At 40.0% G+C, this 25788-nt stretch overlaps 1 protein-coding gene across 2 annotated transcripts; it reads right to left on the reverse strand.

The window, feature by feature from the left end:
* Positions 1 to 325: 325 nt before the first annotated feature.
* On the reverse strand, positions 326 to 24861 carry LOC117722886 (carboxylesterase 1C-like). Of its 2 annotated transcripts, XM_034522154.2 has the most exons (13): positions 24697 to 24859; positions 24184 to 24388; positions 21286 to 21430; positions 15259 to 15392; positions 14581 to 14734; positions 11957 to 12061; positions 10592 to 10702; positions 7482 to 7622; positions 6607 to 6687; positions 5600 to 5747; positions 4013 to 4144; positions 968 to 1040; positions 326 to 680 (listed from the first exon to the last, which is right to left on the reverse strand). In XM_034522154.2, the coding sequence occupies exons 1-13, from the start codon at positions 24854 to 24856 to the stop codon at positions 488 to 490; spliced, it is 1782 nt and encodes a 593-aa protein (XP_034378045.2). In that variant the 5' UTR covers positions 24857 to 24859; the 3' UTR covers positions 326 to 487. The 2 variants fall into 2 exon arrangements, with proteins under 2 accessions (XP_034378045.2, XP_076771737.1); XM_076915622.1 differs by lacking the exon at positions 6607 to 6687 and having other exon boundaries at positions 24697 to 24861.
* Positions 24862 to 25788: the final 927 nt, after the last annotated feature.

Here is a 25788-nt window from a genome sequence, read left to right on the forward strand (position 1 = left end):
GAACACCTTGCTGATCTCTGTAGAAAAGTCGGTGATGACTGGAATGTCCCCTGGCTTTGTGGTTCTCAGGAAATTTATGGTCCTACACTTTGCCCACAAATGGTGTTTGGCATGGCAATGTGACAATGTTGTCTACTTAGAGGTGAATCATGAGGTAATAATCACATCCAACTCTCCTCCAATCAGCTGTCTTCCCTCACATTCCAGCAAACATTCCCCAAATCTTCCTCTGAAAAGATGTCTTTCTATGTCACCATCTCTCCTCATCCTCCTATCCCAACACCCATGAGGATAGATTCCTCTTCAGCCCAAGAACAACTCCTGATTTGATTTCTAAAAGGAAATTTATTTTCAAGTTAAGATACAAATATCCCCACTGTACAGTTGTACAGTTTCCTCTGTAAGATCCATCTTTGGTGAATAGGCATCTTTTGTGGAATAGCTCCATCTTTGCTTCTCTGGTCCTGAGGCTGGCAGGATCTCCCATTCATTTGTGTTCAGTGTGTTCTGTGTGTTCAGGATGTTCTTTCTGAGGTGGATTCTTAGCCAGGAGCTCAGTCCAGAAAGCCACTTTCTCCCCTTTCAGTCTCTGGGCTTGCTGGGTGGTGGCTCCAATCTGCAGATAACCTTCAGTCTGATCATACTGTGGCCAGTGTGGCAATCCCTCCCCATTAGGGTTCCTGGGAAAAGAATCAAATAGAATTGCTTGAGACTGCTCTGTGGTCCTCCATCTCTCTGAGGTCTGAATGCATGTGTGGTTTATCTCAGCAGAGACTCTGACAACCTTCATATAGAGCTTACATCTTGTTGAACAGCCCTTCTGGTTCTAGAAAACTCTCCCTATAGAACTCTGAGGTTACACAGAATGGTCAGGTCTTTTATCACTCAGACTTCAGAAATCATCTTTCCTAAAAGATATGCCCAGCCACACCCTATCCACCCTTTTAATCTTTGCCACAAGCCTCACCCATTTCGAGCAAAGTTGGCCCAGAATTTCATCACCATCTTGCTGAGGTTGGTCTCCTCTTCTGAGGCACCCTCTGTGGAGAAGGGAAAAAAGTTTTGCTGGTGGAAGTGTGAACCAGATGTAGCTTCATCTGGGAGGTTGTTAGAAAGGCAGAAAGAGATGCTCAGTCCTTAACCACTCTGTCAACAGCTCCAGTGTGAGAAGACCCTGGACATTCACTGTGCATGTTTGGGGGTTGAAGGGAGTGACTGATCTGTGACCCAGCAGTGGGGATGTGTGCATGCACCCTGAGTCTCCTTTGTTGTTCATGTTCATCTACCTTCCCTTTCTTCTTTGGGGTCAAAATGTCATATTCAGAGTGCCCTTTGTTTTGGAGATTTGTTTCTGAGTCACTTACACACAGTATTATTATTAATAGACTGTAAAAGGTATCAGAACTACAAAAGACTAAGAAGAATTTTAGCTAGCAAATTCCTATAAGTAGCCATGAGTTGTGATCATAATCTTATGCAAATGATAAAGGCTAAGACACTAAATACATCTGCGAAAAGATTTTTTAAAATAACACATTATTGGGCTGGAGAAATGGCTTAGTGGGTCAAGGCACTTGTTACAATTAAAATGTGAGAATCTGAGTTGTACTACTCAGACTCAGAGTAGAAGGTAAGGAACTACTCCCACAAGTTGTTCTCTGATCTCTATAAGCAAGGGTGTGCACAGAGTAACACAGGCACATACATGCACATATACACATATAAATATACACACATATACACATATATACACACACATGTACTTAAACACACATACACATATGTACACACACAGAAAGGCCCACATATACATGTATGCACACACACAAAAATTTAAATTTAAACATCATGTTATTAACTATATCATAGATCTCCTGTGAAGGTGCCAGCCACACTTTCTGGGAAATGGAAGTAGAACAGACAGTTATGGAAAGATGAGGGTAAGGAGAAGGGTGGAAATAAGATGATCAAGTGAAGAGAGGGAGGCAAGAAGAGGATGAGGAAGTTAAAGTGGGAGAGAGACAGTTAAATTAAGGGCTATTTGAGATGTAGAATGGAAACCTAATACAGTCTAAGCTCCCTAAAATGTATGCATACATGAAGTCAATCTAAATAAAATTGATGACAAGTAAGGGCAGAGGCAAAACACCAAACTCTTGTCACCAAAAGAAGCTTCCAGTACTAGGATTGGGTTACATCCAATTGAGATGTTGTCCAAAGGGGTCTCATGGGAAACCCAAAACAACCCAATCTCTTATCAAAACTCTAGGTTGCTCTCCACAGGTTAATGGGAGGCCCCAATGCTGAAGACAATAACCATACGACTCATTAACCATGGAGATGTCAAGGTAGTGCCTACAGAGAGCCTTCACCACTCCATCTAGTGTCTTTGGTACAGGAAGGTGTTCTGATGTTCCCAAAAGAGCAACACAAACCCCAAGCCAGTTACAACCCCTTTGATCTACAATGATGTCATGTCTGCCAGATGGCACAAAGCTTATGGGAGCAAGCAACCAATATCTGATTTGACCAAGGTCCACTCCGTAAGATGATGGAACCCATATCTGTCACTGCTTGAATGAAGAAGAACCTGAAACTAGATGCCCAAGGCCCTGGGCAAAGGCAAATACTACTGGTGTGAAAAAATAAAAAAGTTAATAAATAAATAAAATTTAAAATGCAGCAACAAAAAGACTCCTAAAGATGTTCTGTCATACTTGTAGATCAGTTTCTTGCACAGCCACCATCAAAGAAGCTTCCTCCAGCAGAAGATTGGAACAAATACAGAGACCCACAGCCAGACATTAAGCAGAGAATGTTCTGGAATATTAAATGGGTTGTCTTTTTGAAATCCCTCTCCGTAGGATTCAGGGAACAGTCCTGAAGAGGAGGTGGAAAGAATATAAGAGGTTGTGGAGGACACTAAGGAGACAAGACCCTCGAATCAACAGGATGGACACACATGTGAACTCACAGACTGAGGCAGCATGCACAGCGCCTTCACAGGCCCCCACTGGATGGCAGCATAGAGCTGAAAAAAAGTGAACACATGCCCCCATCCTTAACCCAGAAGCCATCTTTAATTGATAACCTCTTGCAAATGAAAAATTAATTTCCTCCAAGGGAGTCTTACTGAGGAAACAAACTTCTTTTAAGGTTAGGCTGCGTACAGGAGATGGCCAATGTGAAACAAACTCAATGACATCTCTGGAGGTTCCTTGTCTTCTAATGACATTTTAGGGCTCCTCCTTTATTTAAAAAACAACATTTTACTTTTACTTTTATTTATTTTTATTGATATGTATTTTTCTATTTTTTCATCCTACAGATCCTTTGAGTATGTATTATGGCTTTCAGGTAAATGTTTTAATAGAATTCTTGAGTGTGCAAATGAGAAATTCTCTGTTTCTTGTGCATTCTCTTTGGCTCCTTTCTTTCTGCTTGTTTTGTTCTTTTCCAATGTGTTAGTTTTTATTATATTTATTTTATTATTATTCCTTAAAAGCCTGTTTGTTTTCTAATGAGAGACAGAAAGTGGGTGGAGCTACATGGGAGAAGAGGTGTGGAGGAACTTGGGTGGGTGAGGGAGGGGAAACTGAAATCAGGATATAGTATGGGAGGAAAAAAGTCTATGCTCAATAAAAGGAAAAATATACATCGTATGCATGAGAAATATTTAGGTACATAAATAGATAGATCATGCAACACTTCAACGTTTTGTGCAAAATTAAATTATGGTAATCTAGACCTAGACCTTGTGGGTGATCCACCACCTCTCTTATACTTCAGGTCATGATTCTTAGAATGACTATGGCTGGGTACACATGACCTATCTTTATGTGTGATAGAACAGGAGAATGTTTGGGGACTACCTAACGGAGCTCAGTTCTGCTATAAAATGCCAGGAAACTAACATTAGGAGAAAAAGAGAAACTTGCTGAAGACCCCCAAACCAAGACAGGAGAACCCAGTCCTCCTGACTCCCAGAGCACACCTGGCCAAGACCCAATACCTTTTAAAAATGGAGTCCCAAATACAGAGAAGATTTCATCTCCATGATCTCCCTGAATCATCTGGGGTCTCTTGTCAGACACGAAGCTTGGGCGATACTGAAACTCATACATGTAGGTGGGCACTCCAGCATCTGAGGAGACATGGATTTGCATACAGTTCATGTTAGCAGACACAGACCTGGATGGCATTGAGGTCTCCATCCCTGAAGTTGATAGTTGGTTCCTAGTAAAATACAGAAGCAGCTTTTGGAAAGCCCTGTGACCTGCTTGTTTTGCACAGCTGGTTGAGGTAGACCTGGGATCTGAGTCAGGTGTTTATGGAATGCAGAATGAGTGGATGCAATGCAGGCAGTGAGGACTTGGATGTGTTCAGTGATGATCCATAGTGCGCTGTCATTCTGAGAAGATCTGCACCTCCTCATACTCATCCTGGTTTTGAGCATTTTCATTCAAAAAAGATACAAATTGTGACACAAAAAATGTAAAAAAAAAAAAAAATGCTGGGCTGGAGAGATGACTCAGTGATGAAAAGAACTGAATACTCTTCCAGAGGACCTGAGTTCAGTTCTCAGCACACACACAGCAACTTATGACAATCTCTTAACTGAAGTTCCAGGTTCTGATGAACTCTTCTGGCCTTTGTTGGCATCAGACACAACTTATGGTTCACAGACTTATATAGGCAAATAAACTCATACAGATAAAATAAAAATATATTTTTAAATGAAAAAAAATTGTACAATTGTTATATGAAATCAAATTATATTGTTATCAACTTAAAGCGGGTTCTATGGGTATGTACAACAAGGTTTCCATCCTTTTTGCGTGCTCACAGCTTATTTGCTGGAATATATCATGCGCAGGCACAAGAAATTCTTGCCTACTTTCAGAAGACCTATGTGTAGTCTCCACTCTGCCTATGCAGGCCTGCGTCAGTGATGGACAAACTTGTGGAAGATCCAAACCCAGTTCTCACCTTCTCTAACCGGTGCACACCAAGATGGACAAAGGCATGCCAATGAAATTGAAGGTCTCTACACTTCCTCTCCCCATGCTTCTTTTTACTCTTTCTGGACTTTCTCATTAGGAAGGGGCTCTTTTGAACCTTAATCCTGTTCCTGACCCTGGATTTTTATTCTTTTTGTTGGTTGGTTTTTGCAAGAATGTACTTCATGTTACACAGGCTAGAATTGAACTCTCTATGTAGCCAAAGAAGACCTCGTCTTCACTCCCCAGCTCCTAAATGCTGCAATTACAAACATGTACCACTAGGTCTGACTGATAAGCTTACACAGGATTGAATGCAGGGTATCCTACATTCCAGTCAGATACTCTATCAACAGAGTTACATTCCTAACCTTGTGTTCTATAAATATATACCTACATATATAAAACACAAAGACATACAAACACAGACACACAGACGCAGACACAGACACATAGACACACAGACACACAGACACACAGACACACAGACACACACACACACACACACACACAAACTGTGCTGAGAAGTGGGTAAATCAGAGACGTGTTATTGAGTTCATGTCCTCCAATTTAACACATAAGACTCACATAAGACTCACCTCTGAGGCTATGGGACAAGAGCACAGATGGGATACCAAAAAATAAATCTCCAAACATGTCCAGAAGAAGGTCTTTCTTTTTGCCAGGGTCATCTGTTCCTCTTAAGTACTTCTCAATGATTGGTGGAATCATACTTTCAGAGATGTTCTAAAATGGATCAGAAAATGACCACTCACACCTGCAATCAATGCAGCTGATGCAGTTAAGATGAGGTGATGACTCGTGGACCAATGGGCTTTGTACCAAACCAGCCTGCTATACTAAGAAAGATTTTCTAGATCCACCTGCTGTATGTCATTACATTTGGAGGTCAGGTGTCTGATAATTATGTTCTCTCATTTGCTATGTTGAAAAAGACCCCTTTGCCTGGTACTACCTGACAGCATAGAAACTGTTGTCTAGTGAATAGTATGGTCAGTTGTCTCTAGAGGAAGTCAATATTCAGTATCATCCCCTGTTCTATAGGTGAAAGACACCTTTTGTACCCTAGCAAGTAGAATACAAGGCATCTAGGGAAGGAAATAAAGAGAGGCATGATTCATGAGATTGGCTAGTCAGAAAATATTTTGTTTTAGATGTACAGAGTCTAGAATATCTGTTCACTGATCTACTGATAACAGTATCTCATGCATCAGAAAAGCAGGGAACCTACATTTAGTAACAGTCACAATGCCCACCTATCTGATATTCTTTCTAACTACTTGGTCTTAGACCTCTAATGTATAAACCTGATGTTCTTTGTTAGTCACGGAATCACTCTTTCCAGGTATAAAGATTTCCAAATAAATCTTTTTCCCCTAGAAACTTGTCCTGAACATATGGGGAGTTTTGATTGGTAAACAAGGAATGTAAGTTTGTTACATTGGGGTGAAAAAAGATGGAGTGGAAAAGTGGGAGGGGTACCCCAGTCACCACCATTGTTTGCAGTGATTGAATCTGTCTGTGCTCAAAGCAAGTCACTGACTTTTTTTCCCCAACCAATTCCCATGACTCCATAGACTCTTACAAGTTCAGAGTGGAACGTCTTCAAGAGGAAACTGGCCGTTTGCTCATTCATTTTGAGTTTAGAGTGTAGATTTCCCATCATCTGTTAAACACATGGTAAAACATTGGTGAATCCCAGTAAATTAAGAAGAACCAAACAGGCCAACTAAGAAAACCCAATGAAATAAAGGTGCTTAGGAGACAGTGCTAACAGATACGGGAGTTTATGATTTTGAAAAAAAATCAGCAAGCAAAAGAAATAAATTTATATGAATAAAGCTAAGCCATACAAAGAACACAGTCAAATGACTGTATTTATTACACTAGGAGTCGAATCAAGACAGTAGAGCATTCAGGTCAGCGTCATGTAGAAGCCAAAAGCTCAGGGACAGAGGACACAGGCCACACACCCTCAGACTCCGGTGACATGGGAAAGAAGACCTAGCATTGTGTTTGTGTCTATGTTTCTGTGATGCCCCATGAGGTCCTTCTGCAGAACTCTGGAAATGTGCTGACCCTGTCCACATTTGCACTCAGAGAACTGCTTGGGTCTCAGTGTGTCTTTTAGCACTGGAAGCCACAGTGCAGTCTGATACCAAGGCCCTAAAATGCCTACTTGAGAGGTCTCAGCATTGCTGAGTTTGGTGGTGGGAAATCAGGGCCCTAAGTTCTCTTGAAAAATTACTTTAGAATGTTTCCAATTATTAATCCTTCCTCTGGCCCAGATATAAATTAGCACTCCAAAGAACTTCATCAAGGACTCTCAGAACAAGTTTACATGGAAAGTTTTAAGCCTCTTTGAATGGTAGTCATCTGGGTGCACAAGCCTTGATCAGAACAGGGAGGATGATTGTTGAGCTTCTGTGGAGTGTATCTAAAAGGTCTGTATATTCTCACCGTTGGGATGGCCCAAGCAAACTCATGCTTGTTGATGCCCACTATGTAGGGCACAGTGTTCAAGCTCTTCTCAGCCAGGATCTCTTCTGGGTCCTTTGGCAGCACCTTTCCATCAATCACAGTGAAAATCGAGGTATTGCACTGGAAAAAAACATAAATACAGTACTTATGAATATCATACCTTACCTTTGATCCATATTAGAGAGGGATGCAGAGCCTCCTTGCTTGTCTGAGAGCTTGCTAAGCATAAAGACCCCTGTGTCCATGGCCACAGAAACCCTAGAGACAGTAGCTTAGCCTAAGAGACTTCAAGATCAAAAATGTGAGGTGGGGGCCAGCAGTTGCAATGCAATGGTGGTAGGAAATTTGGGAGAGAATTCTCACTTATTAGTAAGGGCTGATTACCTCTAATTATTCATATCTAAATCTGCTTGCTTGGGATATATAGTTGGCTTTTAGAAGTACTGAGCATATCACTTGAGGAGACTGACTTGAAACCTTGTTTCTATTTAGAGAAATAAAATACCACAGCAAGCAACAGATTCTCTCCAATAGGCTGATAATAGAAAATAGAAAATACCACCTAGGCATAACCATTGCCACTTTGATAAATCTGATTATTGAAAAGAGAATATTCTAAATCTCATGAGAGGAACTGATTTCTGAAGGAAGATGACACAGTGGACGCACAAAGCCAGTCTTTTTGATATCTGGAGTGGTATCTTTGCAAAAACACCATACACAACTGAGGAAAAGACTGGACATTTCTAAACAGTAGGAAGGAAATAGATCTAGTGAGCGAGGAGCCTGTGAACAAGGTTCATTTCAGGAAAGTCACCGTGGCCTGGACTTCATGGACTTCTCTGGGATAGTGTTAGAGAGGGCAGGGTCTCAGAGTGAAAATATTTTTTATGTATAATATATGCACATTTTTATACTTTGCTAAAATTCCATTGGGTATGCATAATATATTTTCATTATCCATTCTTCTCTTGATAGACAGACATGTGATTCCATTTCTATGCTATTATGAATAGTGAGATAACAAATATAGAAGTGGACAGGCAGAAAACAACAAAAACTAATTGTTTGAAATGTTTCATAATAAATCCTAATTCATTGATACATATTCCTACTTAGCTTTACTAGCCTAGTTTCACCTGAGAAGGGAGTCACAATTAGGAAATTGTCAAGATCATATTGGTTTGTGTGCATGTCTATGGATGAATTTTTGGTTGTCCATGGAGTACAGCATCATTTCCTGGAAGCTGTGTCCTAAGCTGTGAAAGAAAACTAGCCAAGTATGTGTCTTTCCACGAGCCATCAAGCAGCCTTCCTCCATAGATTCTGCTATATTTATTTCCCTAGCTGAACAGGCCTGTTTGAGATCCTGCTTCATGTCTGCCCTCAATGATGAACCATAGCCTAGCGGTGTAACACAAATAAACCCTTTACTCCACCAAACTGCTTTAAATCTGAGGGTTTTAATCACAGCAACAGAAAGGAAAGTCGAGCAGAAATATATGTGGCACCTTTCTGGAGCTCAGAGCTGTTTGAGGGGAGGGTACTATCTCATTGCAGAGAATGGCCTTATTCCTGTAAGCAAAGTCTGGCTTTTAAGAAGGGAAATGGCTTTTATTCTCAAGGAGAAAAGAAAGTGAGAAGGGAAAGCAGAGGCAGAAGATTTCAGGAAGACAGACAGGAAAGACCTGCATGAATGGGCTCCTGGGAGTCAAAGAAAGAAACCGGCATCTAAAACCATCAGATCCACATAAGGACTATTGCTCAGAAATATGGATAGCTGCATGTCAGGCCACATCCTTTGCCCTCTTGAGTCAGGGAAGCCAAAGACATCTTCTCTTCTGTTTATCTCATGGCCCACAACTTACTTTTCAATAAATCCAGTTGGAAATTCCTTCAAAGGTTTCTTCACTCCAGCCTCATCCCATCACCTAACTCCTCAGTCCCTGGTATGATACTGAATGCCTGCAGTGTAAAGATCTGCCCTCCTGCAGTGTAAAGCCTTCCCATCAATCTCCTTGCACCTCCCAGGCCTTTGTTTGTATAGTGCATTTCTTCATTGCACTTAGTGTTAAGGTTTATACCTACAAATTTGGGAGGCTGACATAGGCAGATCACAATTTTCTAGACTACTGAGTAGGATCCTGTCTCAAAAGAACAAATAATCACAAGACATTAAAATGAAAAAGACCAGTGTTCAGAGCTCACTGATCATGTATCATGTTGATTCATAGTCCAACTTTCTTAGTTGAAGCAGCCCCTCCCATTTTGGTGATTTCCTTAAGCCTGCTTCTTCCTCATTGTCTTTGAATTTGAAAGGAGGAAAGCAAAGTGAGAAATGTAATTATAGTATCAAAAAAATAATTCAATTGGTGAGTGGTATGCATATATTGACAAACAGACAAAAACATTTTTTCATAGGTGAAAAATGATGCATTGTTTGGACGGTTGAAGGAATGAAAGATATGTGTTTATCAGCTCATTCTTGAATGGGGGACATACTGAAAATGTAGTAAGAAAATTACAGATATTTTTCTACCCAATTGATGAAAAGATATGAATGAATGGGATGGTTGGCAGCATGAACGAATGAACCAGCACATGATAGATGAATGACAGGGAAATAGATGGCTATCCTAGGACCATAATAGAGGCAACATCTCATACATTCTAGAGAAGTTGGCTACTACTATGTTATAACTTAATTTCTATATTAACAATAGATATGTGACACTTTTCTGAAGAACTCCTAATTGAATATCCCTGAAATTCAAGATAGTAGTTTTTTGTTTTAAAACTGTGGAAAGTCTTATTCACAAAAATGTGACAAGAATGTTCAATAAGCAAGCTTTGATAAATTTGAAAGACTTCCATGCAATTCTTCATCAGGGGATATATAATTAGACTAAGTTTTGACATTTAAGGTGTTTCCAAAATAGGAAATGAAATTCCCAGTTGGGGTCAAGAGGTTGACACTGTTTCCAAGAGCTAAGAAATTGTTCCCTTAGAGTCTATCCAGGGCAAGAATATCAAAAGAAATAGTTTGGGGCCAAGGACACAGAACAGTGGTGAGTATAAGGGATACACACTTGTATCAGTCTTGCTGAGATCTCCAAGAGCTCACGCTCTGTCTTCTGGCGTAAGCACTGAACCATGGCAGCTGATGAGGTGTCATTACACCGAGAAAGAGTAGCAATTATCTGAAAAACATCACAAGCAACATCAGAGGTCAAAAGTAATGACTATATGTTCTGTCAATGTAGACAATAGATTTTAGTTTATTCTCCTTCTTCTCTTCCTCCTCCTTCTGCTCTCCCTCATCCATTTGCCACTCCTCTTCCCCCACTACTTCCTTCTTTTTTCTTTTATTCATTCTTATTTATGATGATGATGACGATTATGAAGTTTTTGTGATAGGGTTTTACTAAGTACCATGGACTTACAACGTAGATCAGGCTGACCTCAATCTTTCATTTCTTCTTTCTGTCTTTGCTTCCCTAGTTATTTGAATTATAGTCATGCAACACCAGGTTTTACTCTCACATCTTATTTCATAAGGTGATAGAGGGTTTGTAATGTACATAAATAGGCATTTCTCAATTTATGGTTTTTGAACCCTTTGGGTCAGTTTACAAAGTTGTAAATGTATTCTCTATATCAGATATTTATATTACAATTCACAACATTAGCAAGATTCCAGTTATTAAGTGACAGCAAAAATAATTATATGGTTGAGGGTCAACCTGACATTAGGAACTATATTTAAGGGTCTCAGCATTAGAAAGGTTGAGAACCAGTGCTCTAAATTAGCATATTTAGATACTATATCCCACAGAGTATTGCTTTTGTTACTAATTGGAATAATGAGATGAGCTGGTTATGTCACATATGTGCCTGCAAGTGTCTGTGTGCATGTATGCACACATGCCTACACACAGACACAAATGCGCACACACACACACACACACACACACACACACACCCCACTGGGCACAATGTTCTCTAACTTGAATGCATCTATAGAAGCCATTTGAAATAAAGGATGAATTCTGTTTGGTTTCATACACTACCTCTCCCACTCACTAACTACTTTGCTTCAGGTGAGCTACAAATGTGTGTGTGTGTGTGTGTGTGCACATGCATATGTGTATATACATATATGTGGATAGATTATAGATATAGATAGATATAGATACAGATATAGATAGATACATATCCTCATATTTCACTTCTTGTGCAGAATCACAGGGCGTCTGAGCAACATGATTCACATAAAGATACATTAGAACTCGCAGAATGTGCCTTTGCTCTAAACCAAAGGTCGTCCTTCTGCCCAGCTATTGTTACTTTAAGAATTGATTGAGTATCTCAGATGCACCCCACAGTCAGAAAAACCAGAGGAGACCCAAGAAAAACTCAGAAAGCAATGCAGAAATGCCCAGATTGAGACCTACTTCATTCACAGCCTGGATATTCTTCTTGACCAGGTTTGTAGTGAAGACCACACCACTTTCAGAAATGGCTCTGTGGAAGAGGTTTTTGCCCAGAGGAGATAAGACCTGGCAGGGGAGAGAAGATTTTATTCTCCTAAGATGAGTTTTGTGGTTAACATCAAATTGAAAGGGAAAATCTATAATCACCTAGGAGATAAACCTATTAGCATATCTGTGGGGGAGTTTCTGTAACAGATTAACTGATGTTGGAAGATGTCTTATGGCAGCACCATTCCTGTGATATGTGACTAGCAGCCTATCCAATACCTAGGCCTGATTTACATAGGAATGCTGACTTACTGGGTCATCTGCCCAAGCTAAAGGCAACCAGGGAGTTAAACAAGCTACAGTTAAATCCCAAATGTTTGATCAAAGCTAAAGTGGATTGCCCCAATCTGGAGTTTCCCAGTCCCATATACCCTTGTGATCTTGCAAGTTACTGCAGATGAATTCTGTTGCACTTGGAAAGATATCACACTTGTTTGATATCCTCATACATAGTTATGAGGAAATCATAAAACACATAGTTAAAACACATAGTTTTGAAGACCAGAAGCTGTCAATGAGTTGGGCAATAGCATTTTTGCTTCTGATCTGAATCCTCTTTATGGGTTCACGTGACCAATCACCTAAGCTCTCGTTGTCATGACTTCCCTTCTGTGGTAAATTGCATCCTTAAACTGTGAATCAAAATAAACTCCTCCTTAAGTTGCTTTGATGGCTATTTCTCCATAGTAAGGAGAAAAGTCACAGATCATAGGAATCATGGCACACATGCTGTTTAGGACTCCCCCTATCTCCTAGCCATGCATTTAGTGACCTTGGTGCTTCATGAATAAGACTGCTTCTCACCTATTCTAGCCCAACTCCTGGACAGCTTATTATTCTGATGTTTCCCAGCAGCATCTCAGCAGAGTGTGTCATGAATTCAGAGACAGAGACAGACTGGAAACGCACTACAAGTACCTATCATGGAAAATCCAAACTATTGGAAAGACATTACCAATGAAAGGCTTGGTAATGCGTACCCATACAAAGTGTCTTACTCTCCAATGTTCAGAATTTATCCTAACACTAAAGATCACAGAGACCTGTGAACATTTCTCAGAAAGTATATTCATTCTTCAAATAGTAAAAATTGTATTTACCCAAGGTATTTATATACCCTTAGGTAAAAATTAGATTCATTTTTACAATGCAGTATTACTCAACTATAGACAGGTAGTAATATAGAAGTGGGATTACTAATAAGGACAATATTTATATGTTAGTATATTACAAGAAGCCTTTTTTGAACAAAGCAACTAAAAAGCCAACATTGCTGCATATGTACAGAAAAGGAGGCAGACCTTATGAATGAAGGATAGATGATGCATGATGAATAAAGAGAAAGGTATGATATCTCATATAATTCTGTATATGTCCATGAATGTATATGAAACTTTAGAAAACACTGAAAAAAAATAAATGTAACAACCATGTGACAATCCCTGAGTAGGTTGTTATGTCAGACTTTATACTTCACTGGGTGTTTAATAAAGTTTTCTTCCTTACTTAAGAATCTTTCTTAATCCAGGAGGTTGTTATCTGTGAATGTGGCTGCTAGAAACCTAACTTGGGTTTTTTGGAAGAGTAGACAGTCGGTCACTGAGCCATCTCTCCAGCCTGCCCACACCTCTTCTTACATTCTAAATACTGATCATGTTCTTTCCTTACTAAATCTTATGTCAATATTGCATGAAATGGTTAATCATTTTTATTAATGTTGTGTGCAAATGCTCACACTTTAAAACATTGCAACTCAAATACAATACCCGAATAATATTCTAAATTTTTTCCTCTGAGAATTTAAGTAGAAAGCCAGTGTGTGTTTGTTCTGTGGCTAAATATCTGCTTAACTTTGAGGAAAGTAAGAATTTTTTTAAAACTCCCAGAAAATCCATAGCTTCTGTCACTGTCCCCATGGATCAATTCCACACACCGCAAGACACTTCATGTGCCCAGCCTATGTCTGTGATCCACATCTTCTACTCTACCCTTCCCCACTGGATCTTCCATCTCTCCTAACCTTCTTTTCTTTCATCTGTAAGATAACCTGATGCTGCCTTCTTAAGCTCAGGGGAAGGCCCACTCGGATCTTGGGTCTTGAATTTTGTTCATATAATGATGCAACTTCAACCAAAACAAGGACACTTGGTCCAACTTATTGCTCCTCTCCTCTCATTTGTAGTGGATACCCATCATTGCATCTCAGAATTTGTAGAATGAGACCTAATATTAAAATGATTAGGAAGGAGAATGAGATCAACCAAGTGAGAAGAGAAGCTGGAGGTGTTCATGGCTCTAGGACTAAAAATAAATAATAATAACTAAAGTAAGCTTATAAGCAAAAGAGAGCTAACTATACACCTGAAGCTGTTCATCATCTAATGCTGTGAATCAAGTCAACCTGTACAAATAAATGAAAAGATGTATTGGACTGGCTGCTTTCTAACAGGTTCCCTCCCATGTATTATACCCATTTATTCTAGCCCCCAGTAGCCATATCAATCCCCAGCAAGGGGTATGGTGACAAGAATACTTACAAGAACAGAGACACTGATACCTCCTGCTGACTGTCCGAAGATGGTCACTGAATCTGGGTTCCCTCCAAAGTTCGCAATGTTATCCTGGACCCAGCGTAGTGCAGCCAGCTGATCCAAGTGAGCCCAGTTCCCCGGACTGTGTTCATCACCTGTGCTGCAAGGTAACAGAGTAGATTGCTGACAGAGATGTCATGGCAAAAATCACTAGAGGCAGATAGCCTGGAGATGTTCAATGAGCTTTTCAGAATCAGGTTGGACAGTACATCACACATCTGGGGGACTTTACCTGCTTGTATTCCCAACAGCATTGCTTTATGTGGGTCTCTACACTCATATTCTAGAAACTATGTACTGCACTGAGGAGCCATAGTGCATCCAACATTTTCTAAACAGATAAAGAACAAGACAAACAAAACCTCTGACTATGCTCAGCTCACAGTGGAGAACAGAATCAAGTAGACTAGAAGAGAGTATGTCAGCTAGCAGAGAAAATACAATGTGGCCAATGAGGGTCTGTAGGGTAACATTTCATCTGGGAAAATCCTGTTTGAAGGGATATCTATTGGGAATGAGAAATGATATCTAGCCGATCTTGGGTGTTTGTTTCAGTAATTGAGCAAAATAAACCAAAGCAAAGACTAATTAATATGCAGAGAGGAAAAAAATCTAGTCTCTTACCTAAATAATCCCCAAATACCTAGGCGATATTGAATGGTTACCACCACCACGTTTTCATGGGCAGAGAGAGCAAGTCCATCATAGGTTGATGCTCCACCTATCATCAATCCACCTCCATGGATCCACACCATCACCTGGACAACAATAAAGCCACACAGACAATAGATTGAAGAATTGAGACCACCATTGAGTTCGTCTGAATCTGTTGTCTGTATCTAGGCTGTGACTGGAGGTCATTGACCAACCCACAGTAGTTCCCAGGAAAGATGTAAAAGGCTGATTGTCTGCCTAAACTTTCCAAGATGAGGTCCAGGATGACATGCCCCTCAATAACCCCACCCTTTCTTCTCATCTCTCACATCCTCCTAAGACACAGAATTGAGATTATCATGGGACATGTAAACTACAAGGGTGCTGTTATCACCCTGCAATCACTTCATTTCACAGAAAGAACTTCAGGCAACTGGACATGAACAACAGACAGACTATGTGTTTCATCTTAGTCTCATCCCATTTAACTCATTAAACTTTTTTATGTTCAAGGATTGTCTGGAAAAACACCTGCTACCCTAATGGCATCCCTTCCTAGTGCACCTGTTCTTAAGCCTGAGTCTTCCCGCTGTGCTACTCCCAGCTCACATCCACTTCATTCAAGGTGTCTTTGGACATTTGGCTAGCATTGTCTCATAATCTACAGTGTTTCAGGCTCTCTGATGAAACTTGAGTAGAAGAAGGGATATAATCATTTAGAATTCATGTTCTTTGACTTAACTAGCATGTAGATCGGGAAAGAAATGAGGGTGTGTAAAATAGTATTGTGATAATGCAATTAATTTGAGAGAATATCTTGGGGATACAATGAACCAAGAACTTATCTATGTAATATAAATAGTAGCTCTCCATTTGATAAGGAATAATATTTTCTTGTGTGACAGATAAGAAAAGGAGGATAAGCTTCCTGCTAAGAAACTACAACCAGTAAGAGAATGATGCAGGGCTTGATCATGATGCTAGTTCCTATCAGCCAGATGCTGAGCTGATCAACACCTGCAATCCATGACCAGAGTGCAGTGAGACAGCTCTTGAATCATGAGGCAGACCCTCCTGTAGGTCTGACTAGTGTGTCAGCCTGGATATTGGCTCTCAGGCAGAACTGTGATCTAGTGTGACACTCATTGAACTTTTATGTGACAATTCCAATGTGAGGAAACAGGCTGAGAGGTTGAGTAAAGGCACTGTTTTCTCATCTTTTTCAGGGCAGATCCAGGTTTAATACTCAGAACTCGGGCTCTAGTACTTGTGTCTGAAGCTAGAGGGTCTCCTGTTTCCATGATCTCAAGAATTTTTTCCCCTCTGGATGACTGTAGCCTCCAAGAAAGATGAATCCTGCATATATAAGAGTGAAGACTGAGTCTGAGTATGATGGTTAATGATGTCTTGAAGGGGTTATGATGTAGTTATGTAGACCAGTTGGAATGGTCCTTGAAAGCACGGGTATGTAGGAACAGATTAATTGTTTCCTTTCTCAGCCCCCAAGTTTGACTGTTTAGGTACCTGAATCTGTGGATCAGGTAGGGAGAGTAAAGATTCCAAAGGTCTTATTGCCTGGCCTGCTAAGGTTCTATCATCTTCCTATTCCAACAATTGCTGTTGGCTTCCTGATAAAGGGTGTCAATGGTCTAATGTTGAGTGGAGCTGATAACAACCATGGAGAATCATGAACAGATGCAGGTTCTCCTTGTGCAGGAAGCCATCTCAGACACAGCATCCTCAGGCATTTATTGCTATTACCATTTTCCAAATGAGGGACTGGATGCACAGAGAGGATTGACAGCTTCCCCAAGGACACATATCCAAAAAAACCCATGGTAGGTAGTACTTCTATTTCCAAATCCATTATAAACAACATCATGGGTCCCTTTCCAATGAGAAGGCCAGATAAGGTAGGCTCCTGGGATGCTCACTTTTTATGACTTAAAGAGTGGGAGTCACCAAGTTTTTTTTTTTTCCTTTTTTTTTTTTTTTTTTTTTCTTACTTCCAGAGACTTCTGAACACAGATAACACCAAATCTTAGCATACATTTCCACAACTTTGTCACCCATTCCTGGGCCTCACATAGAGGGCTTTCGAGAAGTTTGTTGGGTGCTGACATGGTACAAACCCAGGATTACCTTCTCTAGAAAACTCTTTCCCAAACTTGTCATCTGTACCTGGCAACCTGCCCCTTCTTCTGTACTGTGTTTTCATATGAAATGCTGAATCATTTGGTCATTGGACTGTGCCAAAGGCAGCCAGACATGGAAATGGGCCACAGTGAAATCCTGGGGTGCTGTTTCCAGGCAGGGAACATGCTTTTGAGATTGTCCCAACATCCCCACTCTTCCCTCCCCTTCATGGGAGAGTAAAATTTTTTATCTGTCAATAAAGCTATCACAGGTGACCTGAGAATAAACCCGTCTCACCGGCCTTATTTATGAGCATCCACATGAACACCAGGAACCGGTACTCAACATTCTCAACTTCACTAGGATACTTTCCACCACTTATGCATTGCACACTTCCCCTCCAAACCTTAAGCTTCAGCTTCAAAACATTCCTAAACCTCTTAGACTTAATTTGATTAGAAAAACCAATCCCTAATTCCACCTCAACTATACACACTAACTCATCCAAACTACTAATCAATCAAAAACATATAGTAAAATTATTCTTTATTTCATTCCTAATTTCCTTAGTTCTCATCACTATCCTATACACTATTAGTCCCGAGTAATCTCAATGATAATAAAAATACCAGCAGAGATCACCCAGCCACTACCATTATTCAAGTCACACAACTATACATTGCTGCAACCCCAATACCACCTTCTAACATTATACCTACATCATCAATATAATATATTATTCATTCATCTAAATTACCCAAATCAACCAACTCAACCTAATCATAATAATTGAGCAAATACATTAAAGACAACTCCATAATAAAAAACAATAAAAAAACTAAAAATTAATCAATTAGAACCCCAAGTCTCAGGATACAATAGCCATAGCAGTTGTATACCCAAACACAGCTATTATCCCCCCTAAAAAAAATTAAAAACACTATTAGCCCTAAAAATGAACACCCAAGACCTAAAACTATTAAACAATCCATGAACCCACTAATAATTAACCCAACCCAATAATAAATAGGTGAAGGTTTCAATGCTAGCCCAAGGCACCCAGTTAAAAATGATACACTTAAAACAAAAATATAATTAGTCATTATTTCTACTCAGCACTTAACCGTGGCTAATGACATGAAAAACCATCCTTGTAATTCAACTATAGAAACCGAATGACAAACATCCGAAAACCCCACCCTTTACTCAAAATTATTAACCACTCATTTATTGACCTCCCTGCCCCATCTAACATCTCATCATGATGAAACTTCGGCTCACTACTAGGAATCTACAAATCACCACAGGCTTATTTCTAGCTATACATTATACATTAGACACAACAACACCATTTTCATCAGTAACTTATGTCTGCTGAGACATGAACTACAGATGGTTAATTCGATATATACATGCAAATAGAGCTTCAATATTCTTCATCTGCTTATTCCTCCATGTGGAACGAGGTATATATTATGAATCTTACACATTCCTAGAAACATGACATATCGGTGTAATTCTGTTACTTGCAGTTATAGCAACTGCATTTATAGGTTATGTACTTCCATGAGGACAAATATCATTCTGAGGGGCAACAGTAATTACAAACCTAATTTCAGCCATTGCATACATTGGTGCCACCCTAGTAGCATGAATCTGAGGCAGCTTCTCAGTAGACAAAGCTACCCTAACCCGCTTCTTCGCAGTCCATTTCATTTTACCATTCATTATTACAGCTCTTGTAATTGTTCACCTACTATTCCTCCGAGAAACAGGCTCAAACAATCCAACCCGCCTAAATTCAGACTCAGACAAAATCCCATTTCACCCATATTATACTATCAAGGATATCCTAGGAGTCCTAATCATAATTCTAGTCTAAATAATCCTAGTATTATTTTTTCCAGACCTATTAGGGGACCCTGACAACTACATGCCAGCTAACCCACTCAACACTCTTCGCCATATTAAACCAGAATGGTATTTCCTATTTGCCTCCACTATCCTTTGTTCCATTCGTAATAAGTTAGGAGGTGTATTAGCCCTAATCCTATCTATTGTAATCTTAGCTTTCCTATCTTTTCTCCACACCTCAAAACAATGTAGCCTAATTTTTCACCCAATCACCCAAACCCTATATTGAATTCTAGTAGTAAACCTACTTGTCTTAACCTGAATCGGAGGTCAACCCATAGAACACCCATTCATCATTATTGGTTAATTGGCTTCCATTAGCTACTTCTCCATTATCCTCATCCTAATGCCAATTTCAGGTATTATTGAAGACAAAATATTAAAATGAAGTTCATGCCCTGATGGTATAAACATTACTTTGGTCTTGTAAACCAAAAATGAGGAGCCTATTCTCTCAAGGCATCAAGAAGAAGGAATGTATCTCCCCACCATCAACACCCAAAGCTGATATTCTAATTAAACTACGTCTTGACACAGTACATAAAATTACATAGTACAATAGAACGTTTATGTATATTATACATTAACTTATTTACCCCTGGCATATAAGCAACTAAATACTATTAATGCATCAAGACATTACACTAAACTCAACTTAAATTCTATCAACCATGACTATTAAGACCTACACATCTTAATTAATGTTTTAAGGACATATCTGTGTTATCATACATACACCATTAAGTCATAAACTCTTCTCTTCCATATGACTACCCCCTCCACATTTAGTCTATATTTCTACCATCCTCCATGAAACCAACAACCCACCCACCTATGCCCCTCTTCTCGCTCTGGGCCCATTAAGCTTGTGGGTAGCTAGACTTGAAACTTTATCAGACATCTGGTTCTTACTTCAGGGCCAACAATTGCGTTATCGCCCGTATGTCCCTGTTAAATAAGACATCTCGATGGTATCGGGTCTAATCAACCAATGCCCAACGTAACTGTGGTGTCATGCATTTGATATTTTTTAATTTTTAGGATGCTGTGACTCAGCATAGCCATCAAGGTATGAAGGTCAACTTATCTTGTAGCTGGACTTCTCATTCAAGTGTCATTAATCCTCATATCCAGTTCACCAAAGACTATAGATTAATGCTTGATAGACATATAATTATAGCATACCTGAAAACCACTTACCAAAACCACTTTCCCTCATCTTATTGCCAAACCCCAAAAGCATTAAGGACATAACTCGAATTCTATATGATCCCATTCCATTCTAGTGGTTCGCAAAAAACAACTTAAATTTTAGTATTCGTAAAATTTTCATAAAACTAAATTTCACTTGACTAAAGTTAATCTCATTTTACACCCCTACTGGATTCATATTACTAAGTTAATTTAGCTTAACAGTAAAGCAAAGCACTGAAAATGCTTAGATGGGTAGTTAATCTCATAAACACAAAGGTTTGGTCCTGGCCTTATAATTAATTGGAGGTAAGATTACACATGCAAATATCTATGAAGTGGTGTAGAGGTTCTCCTTTCTGGTGCCCTATTATTTTTCCCTACCAGAACCTCAGTTTCTCTATCTGTATAATGTAGGGTTATTTTGTTTTCCCCTAAGATTCCTCCCAGTTGTGAATTTATAGGAAAATCATGACTTAACTGCCATGTGGATAGGATTCTCATAAGAAGATTAGCCATTCTTTTCCTTCCGTCCTGTGAAGACTTGGGAAATTCCATATGAGCTGTATAAGTGCTCTCTACAAAAGTCTGACATCACTTGGAAAGAAACTCAAGTGAAAATTGGAAGGAAGCTGTGGTCCCTGAATCACTTCTGACCTATGTGCTCCTGACCCCTGCTGCCTTTATTACCTTCTAATCCCACAGAAGATCTAGATGCTCAGACTTAAAGTATGGACCAATGGTTCCAACACTTACTGGCAATTGACTGTTTTTTGTCAAGTCGGCAGGAGTGTAAATATTCAGGTAGAGACAGTCTTCAGAAAACTCAAGAGGTACACTCTCCTTTTTGGTGTTGAACATATCTGAGAATAGCTGTGCCATAGATGCCTCTTGGGAGCACCTGGGAGGGGAGAGAATGTCTGAGATTCCACCAGACTGAGCATGGCATCCAGGCCTGATCATGCACTGAGAGATTTGAATCTATAAAAGTAGTTCCTATTATTTCCCTGGAGTCATTGCCATGTGAGAGGTGGGAGCCCTGGAAATCTCTAGGGTCTCTAAGTCCTATGGAGGGAGGAGCAATTGGTACATCTTTTCTACCTTGAGTATTTTGGGATTTTCTGGACCAAGGAGTAAGATAACTGGTGACCCCCCACCCCCCCACCCCTCAGGAGATGTTACTTCCTGCAGTGCCTGAACAGGGCTTTGTCCTTCTTGGCTTAGGTGGTCCACAGTTGAGTATGCTTTTCCACCAGGTAGACATGCTTTATAGTTCTCAGAAGACATTCATTAACCAAGAGAGTTACATACAATGATAGGCAGCCTGTTGTAGATTGAGATAGGGAAGGGCATTGTAGTGGGAGAACCTCAGGGAAGCTAAATTCTGGCCCTGTCTCAGACATGATGTGCTGTGTGGCCTAATGTAAATTCCTTTCCTAATTTGACCCCAAGCTTCCAGGTTCAGGTAGAGTGAGCAAAGTCTCCAAAGGTCTTGCTGTGTGGCCTGCTAAGGTCCAACATCTTCCTGTTCCAACACCTAATGTCAACTTCTGGAAAAGGCTCTTAAAGTTACAGTGTAGCATGGGATTGAGAGCAGTTACTGAGTTCTCCCAGAGTATTAGGAAGATATTCAGGTTCTCCTTGTATATGAAGCCATTTAAGGTCAGTTCAGCCTCAGGCATCTATTATTGTTTTTGTTTTACAGCTGAGGAATTGGAGGCAGAGAGCGGTTTGACAGCTGGCTCAAGGACACAGAGGCAGGAATATCATGTTAGGCAGTGTTTACACTTCAGGTAGATTATAAGCAACAGTCCATGTCTCTTGGCAATGAGATGGTGTGCTATCACCATCACTGATGTGTAGAAGTGATGCTGTGTAGGGCCAGCAAGACACAAACCACATCAAAAGTAGAGATGCCTAAATCTCTGTCCTGGGAATGCCTAATTCTCTGTTCTGTAGGGAAACTACATCACTCAGAATAGTGCATGGTATTCACAAAATATAAATTCACATGTCAAATATAACCTTATTTTATTATTATGTTATATATGTATATAGTTACCACATACAATTATATTATATATTATATATTATAATATAAAATACATTTTCCTACCACAGACATATATATTGAAAGGATGCTGATGCATATATATGAATGTGCCAGGTTACCTCCAACACTGTATTTATGAGCTCTGTTTTATTTATACAGACAAAGGCCTTGAAAGCATGAACTCAATTGTTAATAGCAGTTCTCTCTGAGCTGTTGAGTTGCACACAATTGTAACTCTCTTTCACTTCTCTCTCTCTCTCTGTGTATGTGTGTGTGTGTGATAATACTGTCTTACTTTGCATGCATAATGTAAATGTAGCACATAGCAGATATAATTTGCTGTTGAAAGGCATTGGATGGTAAGAAGGCAGACAGGCTCAGAATCTTGGACACTCTCAGAGAAACCTTGGGGAAGACACAAATGCTGTCTGATCTGACATTTGTAGGTGTTTGAGGTTCTCTGAGGTGGCTGTGAGGCCATCTGGAATACTTAGGCTTGTTCACTCAGTTGCCAGTGGTGATGTATCAAACCCTTGATAATTGCTTGTGAGTAGGTAACTAGGTAGATCTGGGTGTGAGAACTTGCAGTCATCTTTACTATTCTCTTCACCAACAAGTCCACATCCACCACACTCCTAAGCAACACTAAAGTTAAAATCAGAATAATATAGCATCTCACTTCTCATTCCCCTCATCTGATCAATTACTATTCTCCAAATCATTGAGGATATTCTAGGATATTATATATTTGATCCACATACTTCTCATTTTCTCTTTCCATTAAATAGGATAAAAGATTAACAAGTACAGTTTTATTTCCCTTAGTGGTTTCTGAAAATCAACAACATTACTTTTTCACCATAGGTTCTCAGTAAGTTTATGCTAAGTAAAGGGTTTGGAAAACTACAAAAGTACTTTTCAACTAAAAGGACTCATGATGCTCTCAGGGATACCAGTAATTGCTGTTAATATAGTTAGTCAGAGGATTGCCTTGTCTCCATCCTACATCACCGAGATCTCACAGTGAGGTTTGGTGTGTTGCTATCTATGTATTGTAAAGCTAAATACTGGCTCTTTTTGACTCAGGGAAGAGGAGATCCTCAGGTATAGCAAGTGATGCTATGTAAACTTGTCTCCCAAATTATCCTTGATTTGTCAATAGTGATGCCTACAGCCCATAGTGGGAAGAGAGGTAACAGAATTTCAGTTCCTGGGCTTGGTGTCTGAAGCAGGAGGAGACAAAGCAGGAGAGGGAAAAGAGATAGGAGAGAATGTGGAAAGAGGATAAGATGCCATTGGGGAGATAAATCATGAAATGATAAATCATGATAAATCATGAGGGCTGGACAATTGGTGTGAGAACAGCCCAGGAAGAAGATGTAAAATTATATCTCAGGGTTATAGATATAATAGTAAAAAAATAACTTAGAGATGAGATACCTACCCCGCTCTAGTGCTTTAAAATCTTACTATAAATTTAAAGTTTTTATGTCTTCTATCTAGGAACTAAATGATCCAAGGCATGGTAGAAACCCCCAATTAACATTACATGTTTCCCACAGCACATACCCATGGAAAGAGTTCCCATCCCTGTGGCTTACATAGCAGGGTAGGAGGTGGCATTCTTCACGAAGCTCCAGGGCTCTGCAGGCTGTGGTGGAGCAAACCTCAGGGATCCAAGAGGGGGCTTGGCAAAGGGGACTCCCAGGAAGACGGCCACTGGCTGTTCAAATCCTTCTAAGCTGATGTACTTCCCCAGGACTTTGCCTTGAGTGGTGTCCACCACGGGTGGTGAGGATGAGTGTCCTGATGGTCAAGAAAACATGAGAATACATCAGAGGGGAAAGAGCAAACCTGGATTCATGGTTGGTTTAGTTACTTTAGGCTTGCTCCATTGATAGTCATTTGAATCTTCTAAGGTCTCATTTCCTTCTGACATTAAAGAGAGTGCCAACTAAAAAGTAATTTGTTTAAAGGTATAAAAGTAGCCAGCTTATGCCAGTACTAGGGTTATTGCTCTGCTTTGTGCCTGCCCTATATATATGTATCCCTACATATTTCTAGGACAGAGTTGCAAATGAGCAACCCAGTGTTTGTAATCCAAAAGAACTTACCCCATATTGGGCAAGCAGCAAGAGAAGCCCAGACCAGAGCACAGAGCCACATGGTGGTGGAAGAACAGGAGCTCTGGGAGACAAGGAGGTGTCTGCTGCTCAAATAGAAAGCTGTGTTCCTGCCTCTTTGCTGTGGACCTGCCTCTATAGCCATTAGCATAATTACATAAAGCTCTCCCTCCTCCAAAGAGCTCCCAGATGCTTGTTAGGACCTCCAAGCCACACCCACTAAGAATTTACTCTTCTTTATCTTTAAAGACACTACCCACTCTCTGATCCAAAATGGCCATGAACTCACCCAACCTCTTATGCAAACATTTCTAGTTCAGCAGTTCAGTGCACCTTGAACTTCCCAAGGTAAGCACCAGCAAGCAGACACATAGAGTCAGGAAGAAACCTTGAGTTAGGATTCCCACCACAAGCTTGAAAATTAAGAGCATGTTACATCCCCAGAGTTGCCTAGCTGGGCACACTTCCCAGCTTCCATGCACTGTTATTTCCTAGAAGACAGGCTCTCAACATTGGAAGTTTGCTAATCTCACCCTTCAGCCAACATTTTTTTTTCTGATGCTGACTATTTCTGCCAGGTTGCCTGGCTTGCCAATGTACACCTTCTCTGTTAATGATCTCACTGCTTTCAGAGCAGGTGTGTTTAGACTGAATGTTTGTATTAGTTACTTCTCGGTGCTGTGATGAAACACAAAGAGCAAAGGCAATGTTAGGAAGAGAGAGTGTCCCTAGAAAGAGAAGTCCATGATGGCAGAGCAGAACATGGTGACACCTGGCAAGCAGGATGGTTGGAAAGGAAAGCCAAAAGCTCACAATATGTACATGCAATCTCACAGCAGAGAGTGAACTAGAAACGATGAGAGGCTTTAAACTATCAAAACCTACCTCTGTTGGCATACTTCTTCTAACATGGCTACATCTCCTAAATATCCTCAAACAGCACCAGAAACCTGAAACTGATCTCTGGATTCTGAGGAGGCTCCCATCACTTTCTTGGTATGTGAGGCAAAACTGACCAGTAAAAACCTGATCTTAGCACAGCTAAGAAACACAATACAAAAGGCATTTTGTCTAAATTCTACT

The sequence above is a fragment of the Arvicanthis niloticus genome, chromosome 18 (assembly GCF_011762505.2).
Source record: "Arvicanthis niloticus isolate mArvNil1 chromosome 18, mArvNil1.pat.X, whole genome shotgun sequence".
NCBI lineage: Eukaryota > Metazoa > Chordata > Mammalia > Rodentia > Muridae > Arvicanthis > Arvicanthis niloticus.

Coding starts and splice junctions, on each gene's coding strand:
- LOC117722886 (XM_034522154.2), bottom strand. CDS start 24,856: ATGCTAATGGCTATAGAGGCAGGTCCACAGCAAAGAGGCAGGAACACA. Junction 1,041..4,012: donor TGGGACTCCATTTTTAAAAG/GTATTGGGTCTT, acceptor CCTTCTCCACAG/AGGGTGCCTCAGAAGAGGAG. Junction 681..967: donor GCCAACTTTGCTCGAAATGG/GTGAGGCTTGTG, acceptor TTCTTTTCCCAG/GAACCCTAATGGGGAGGGAT.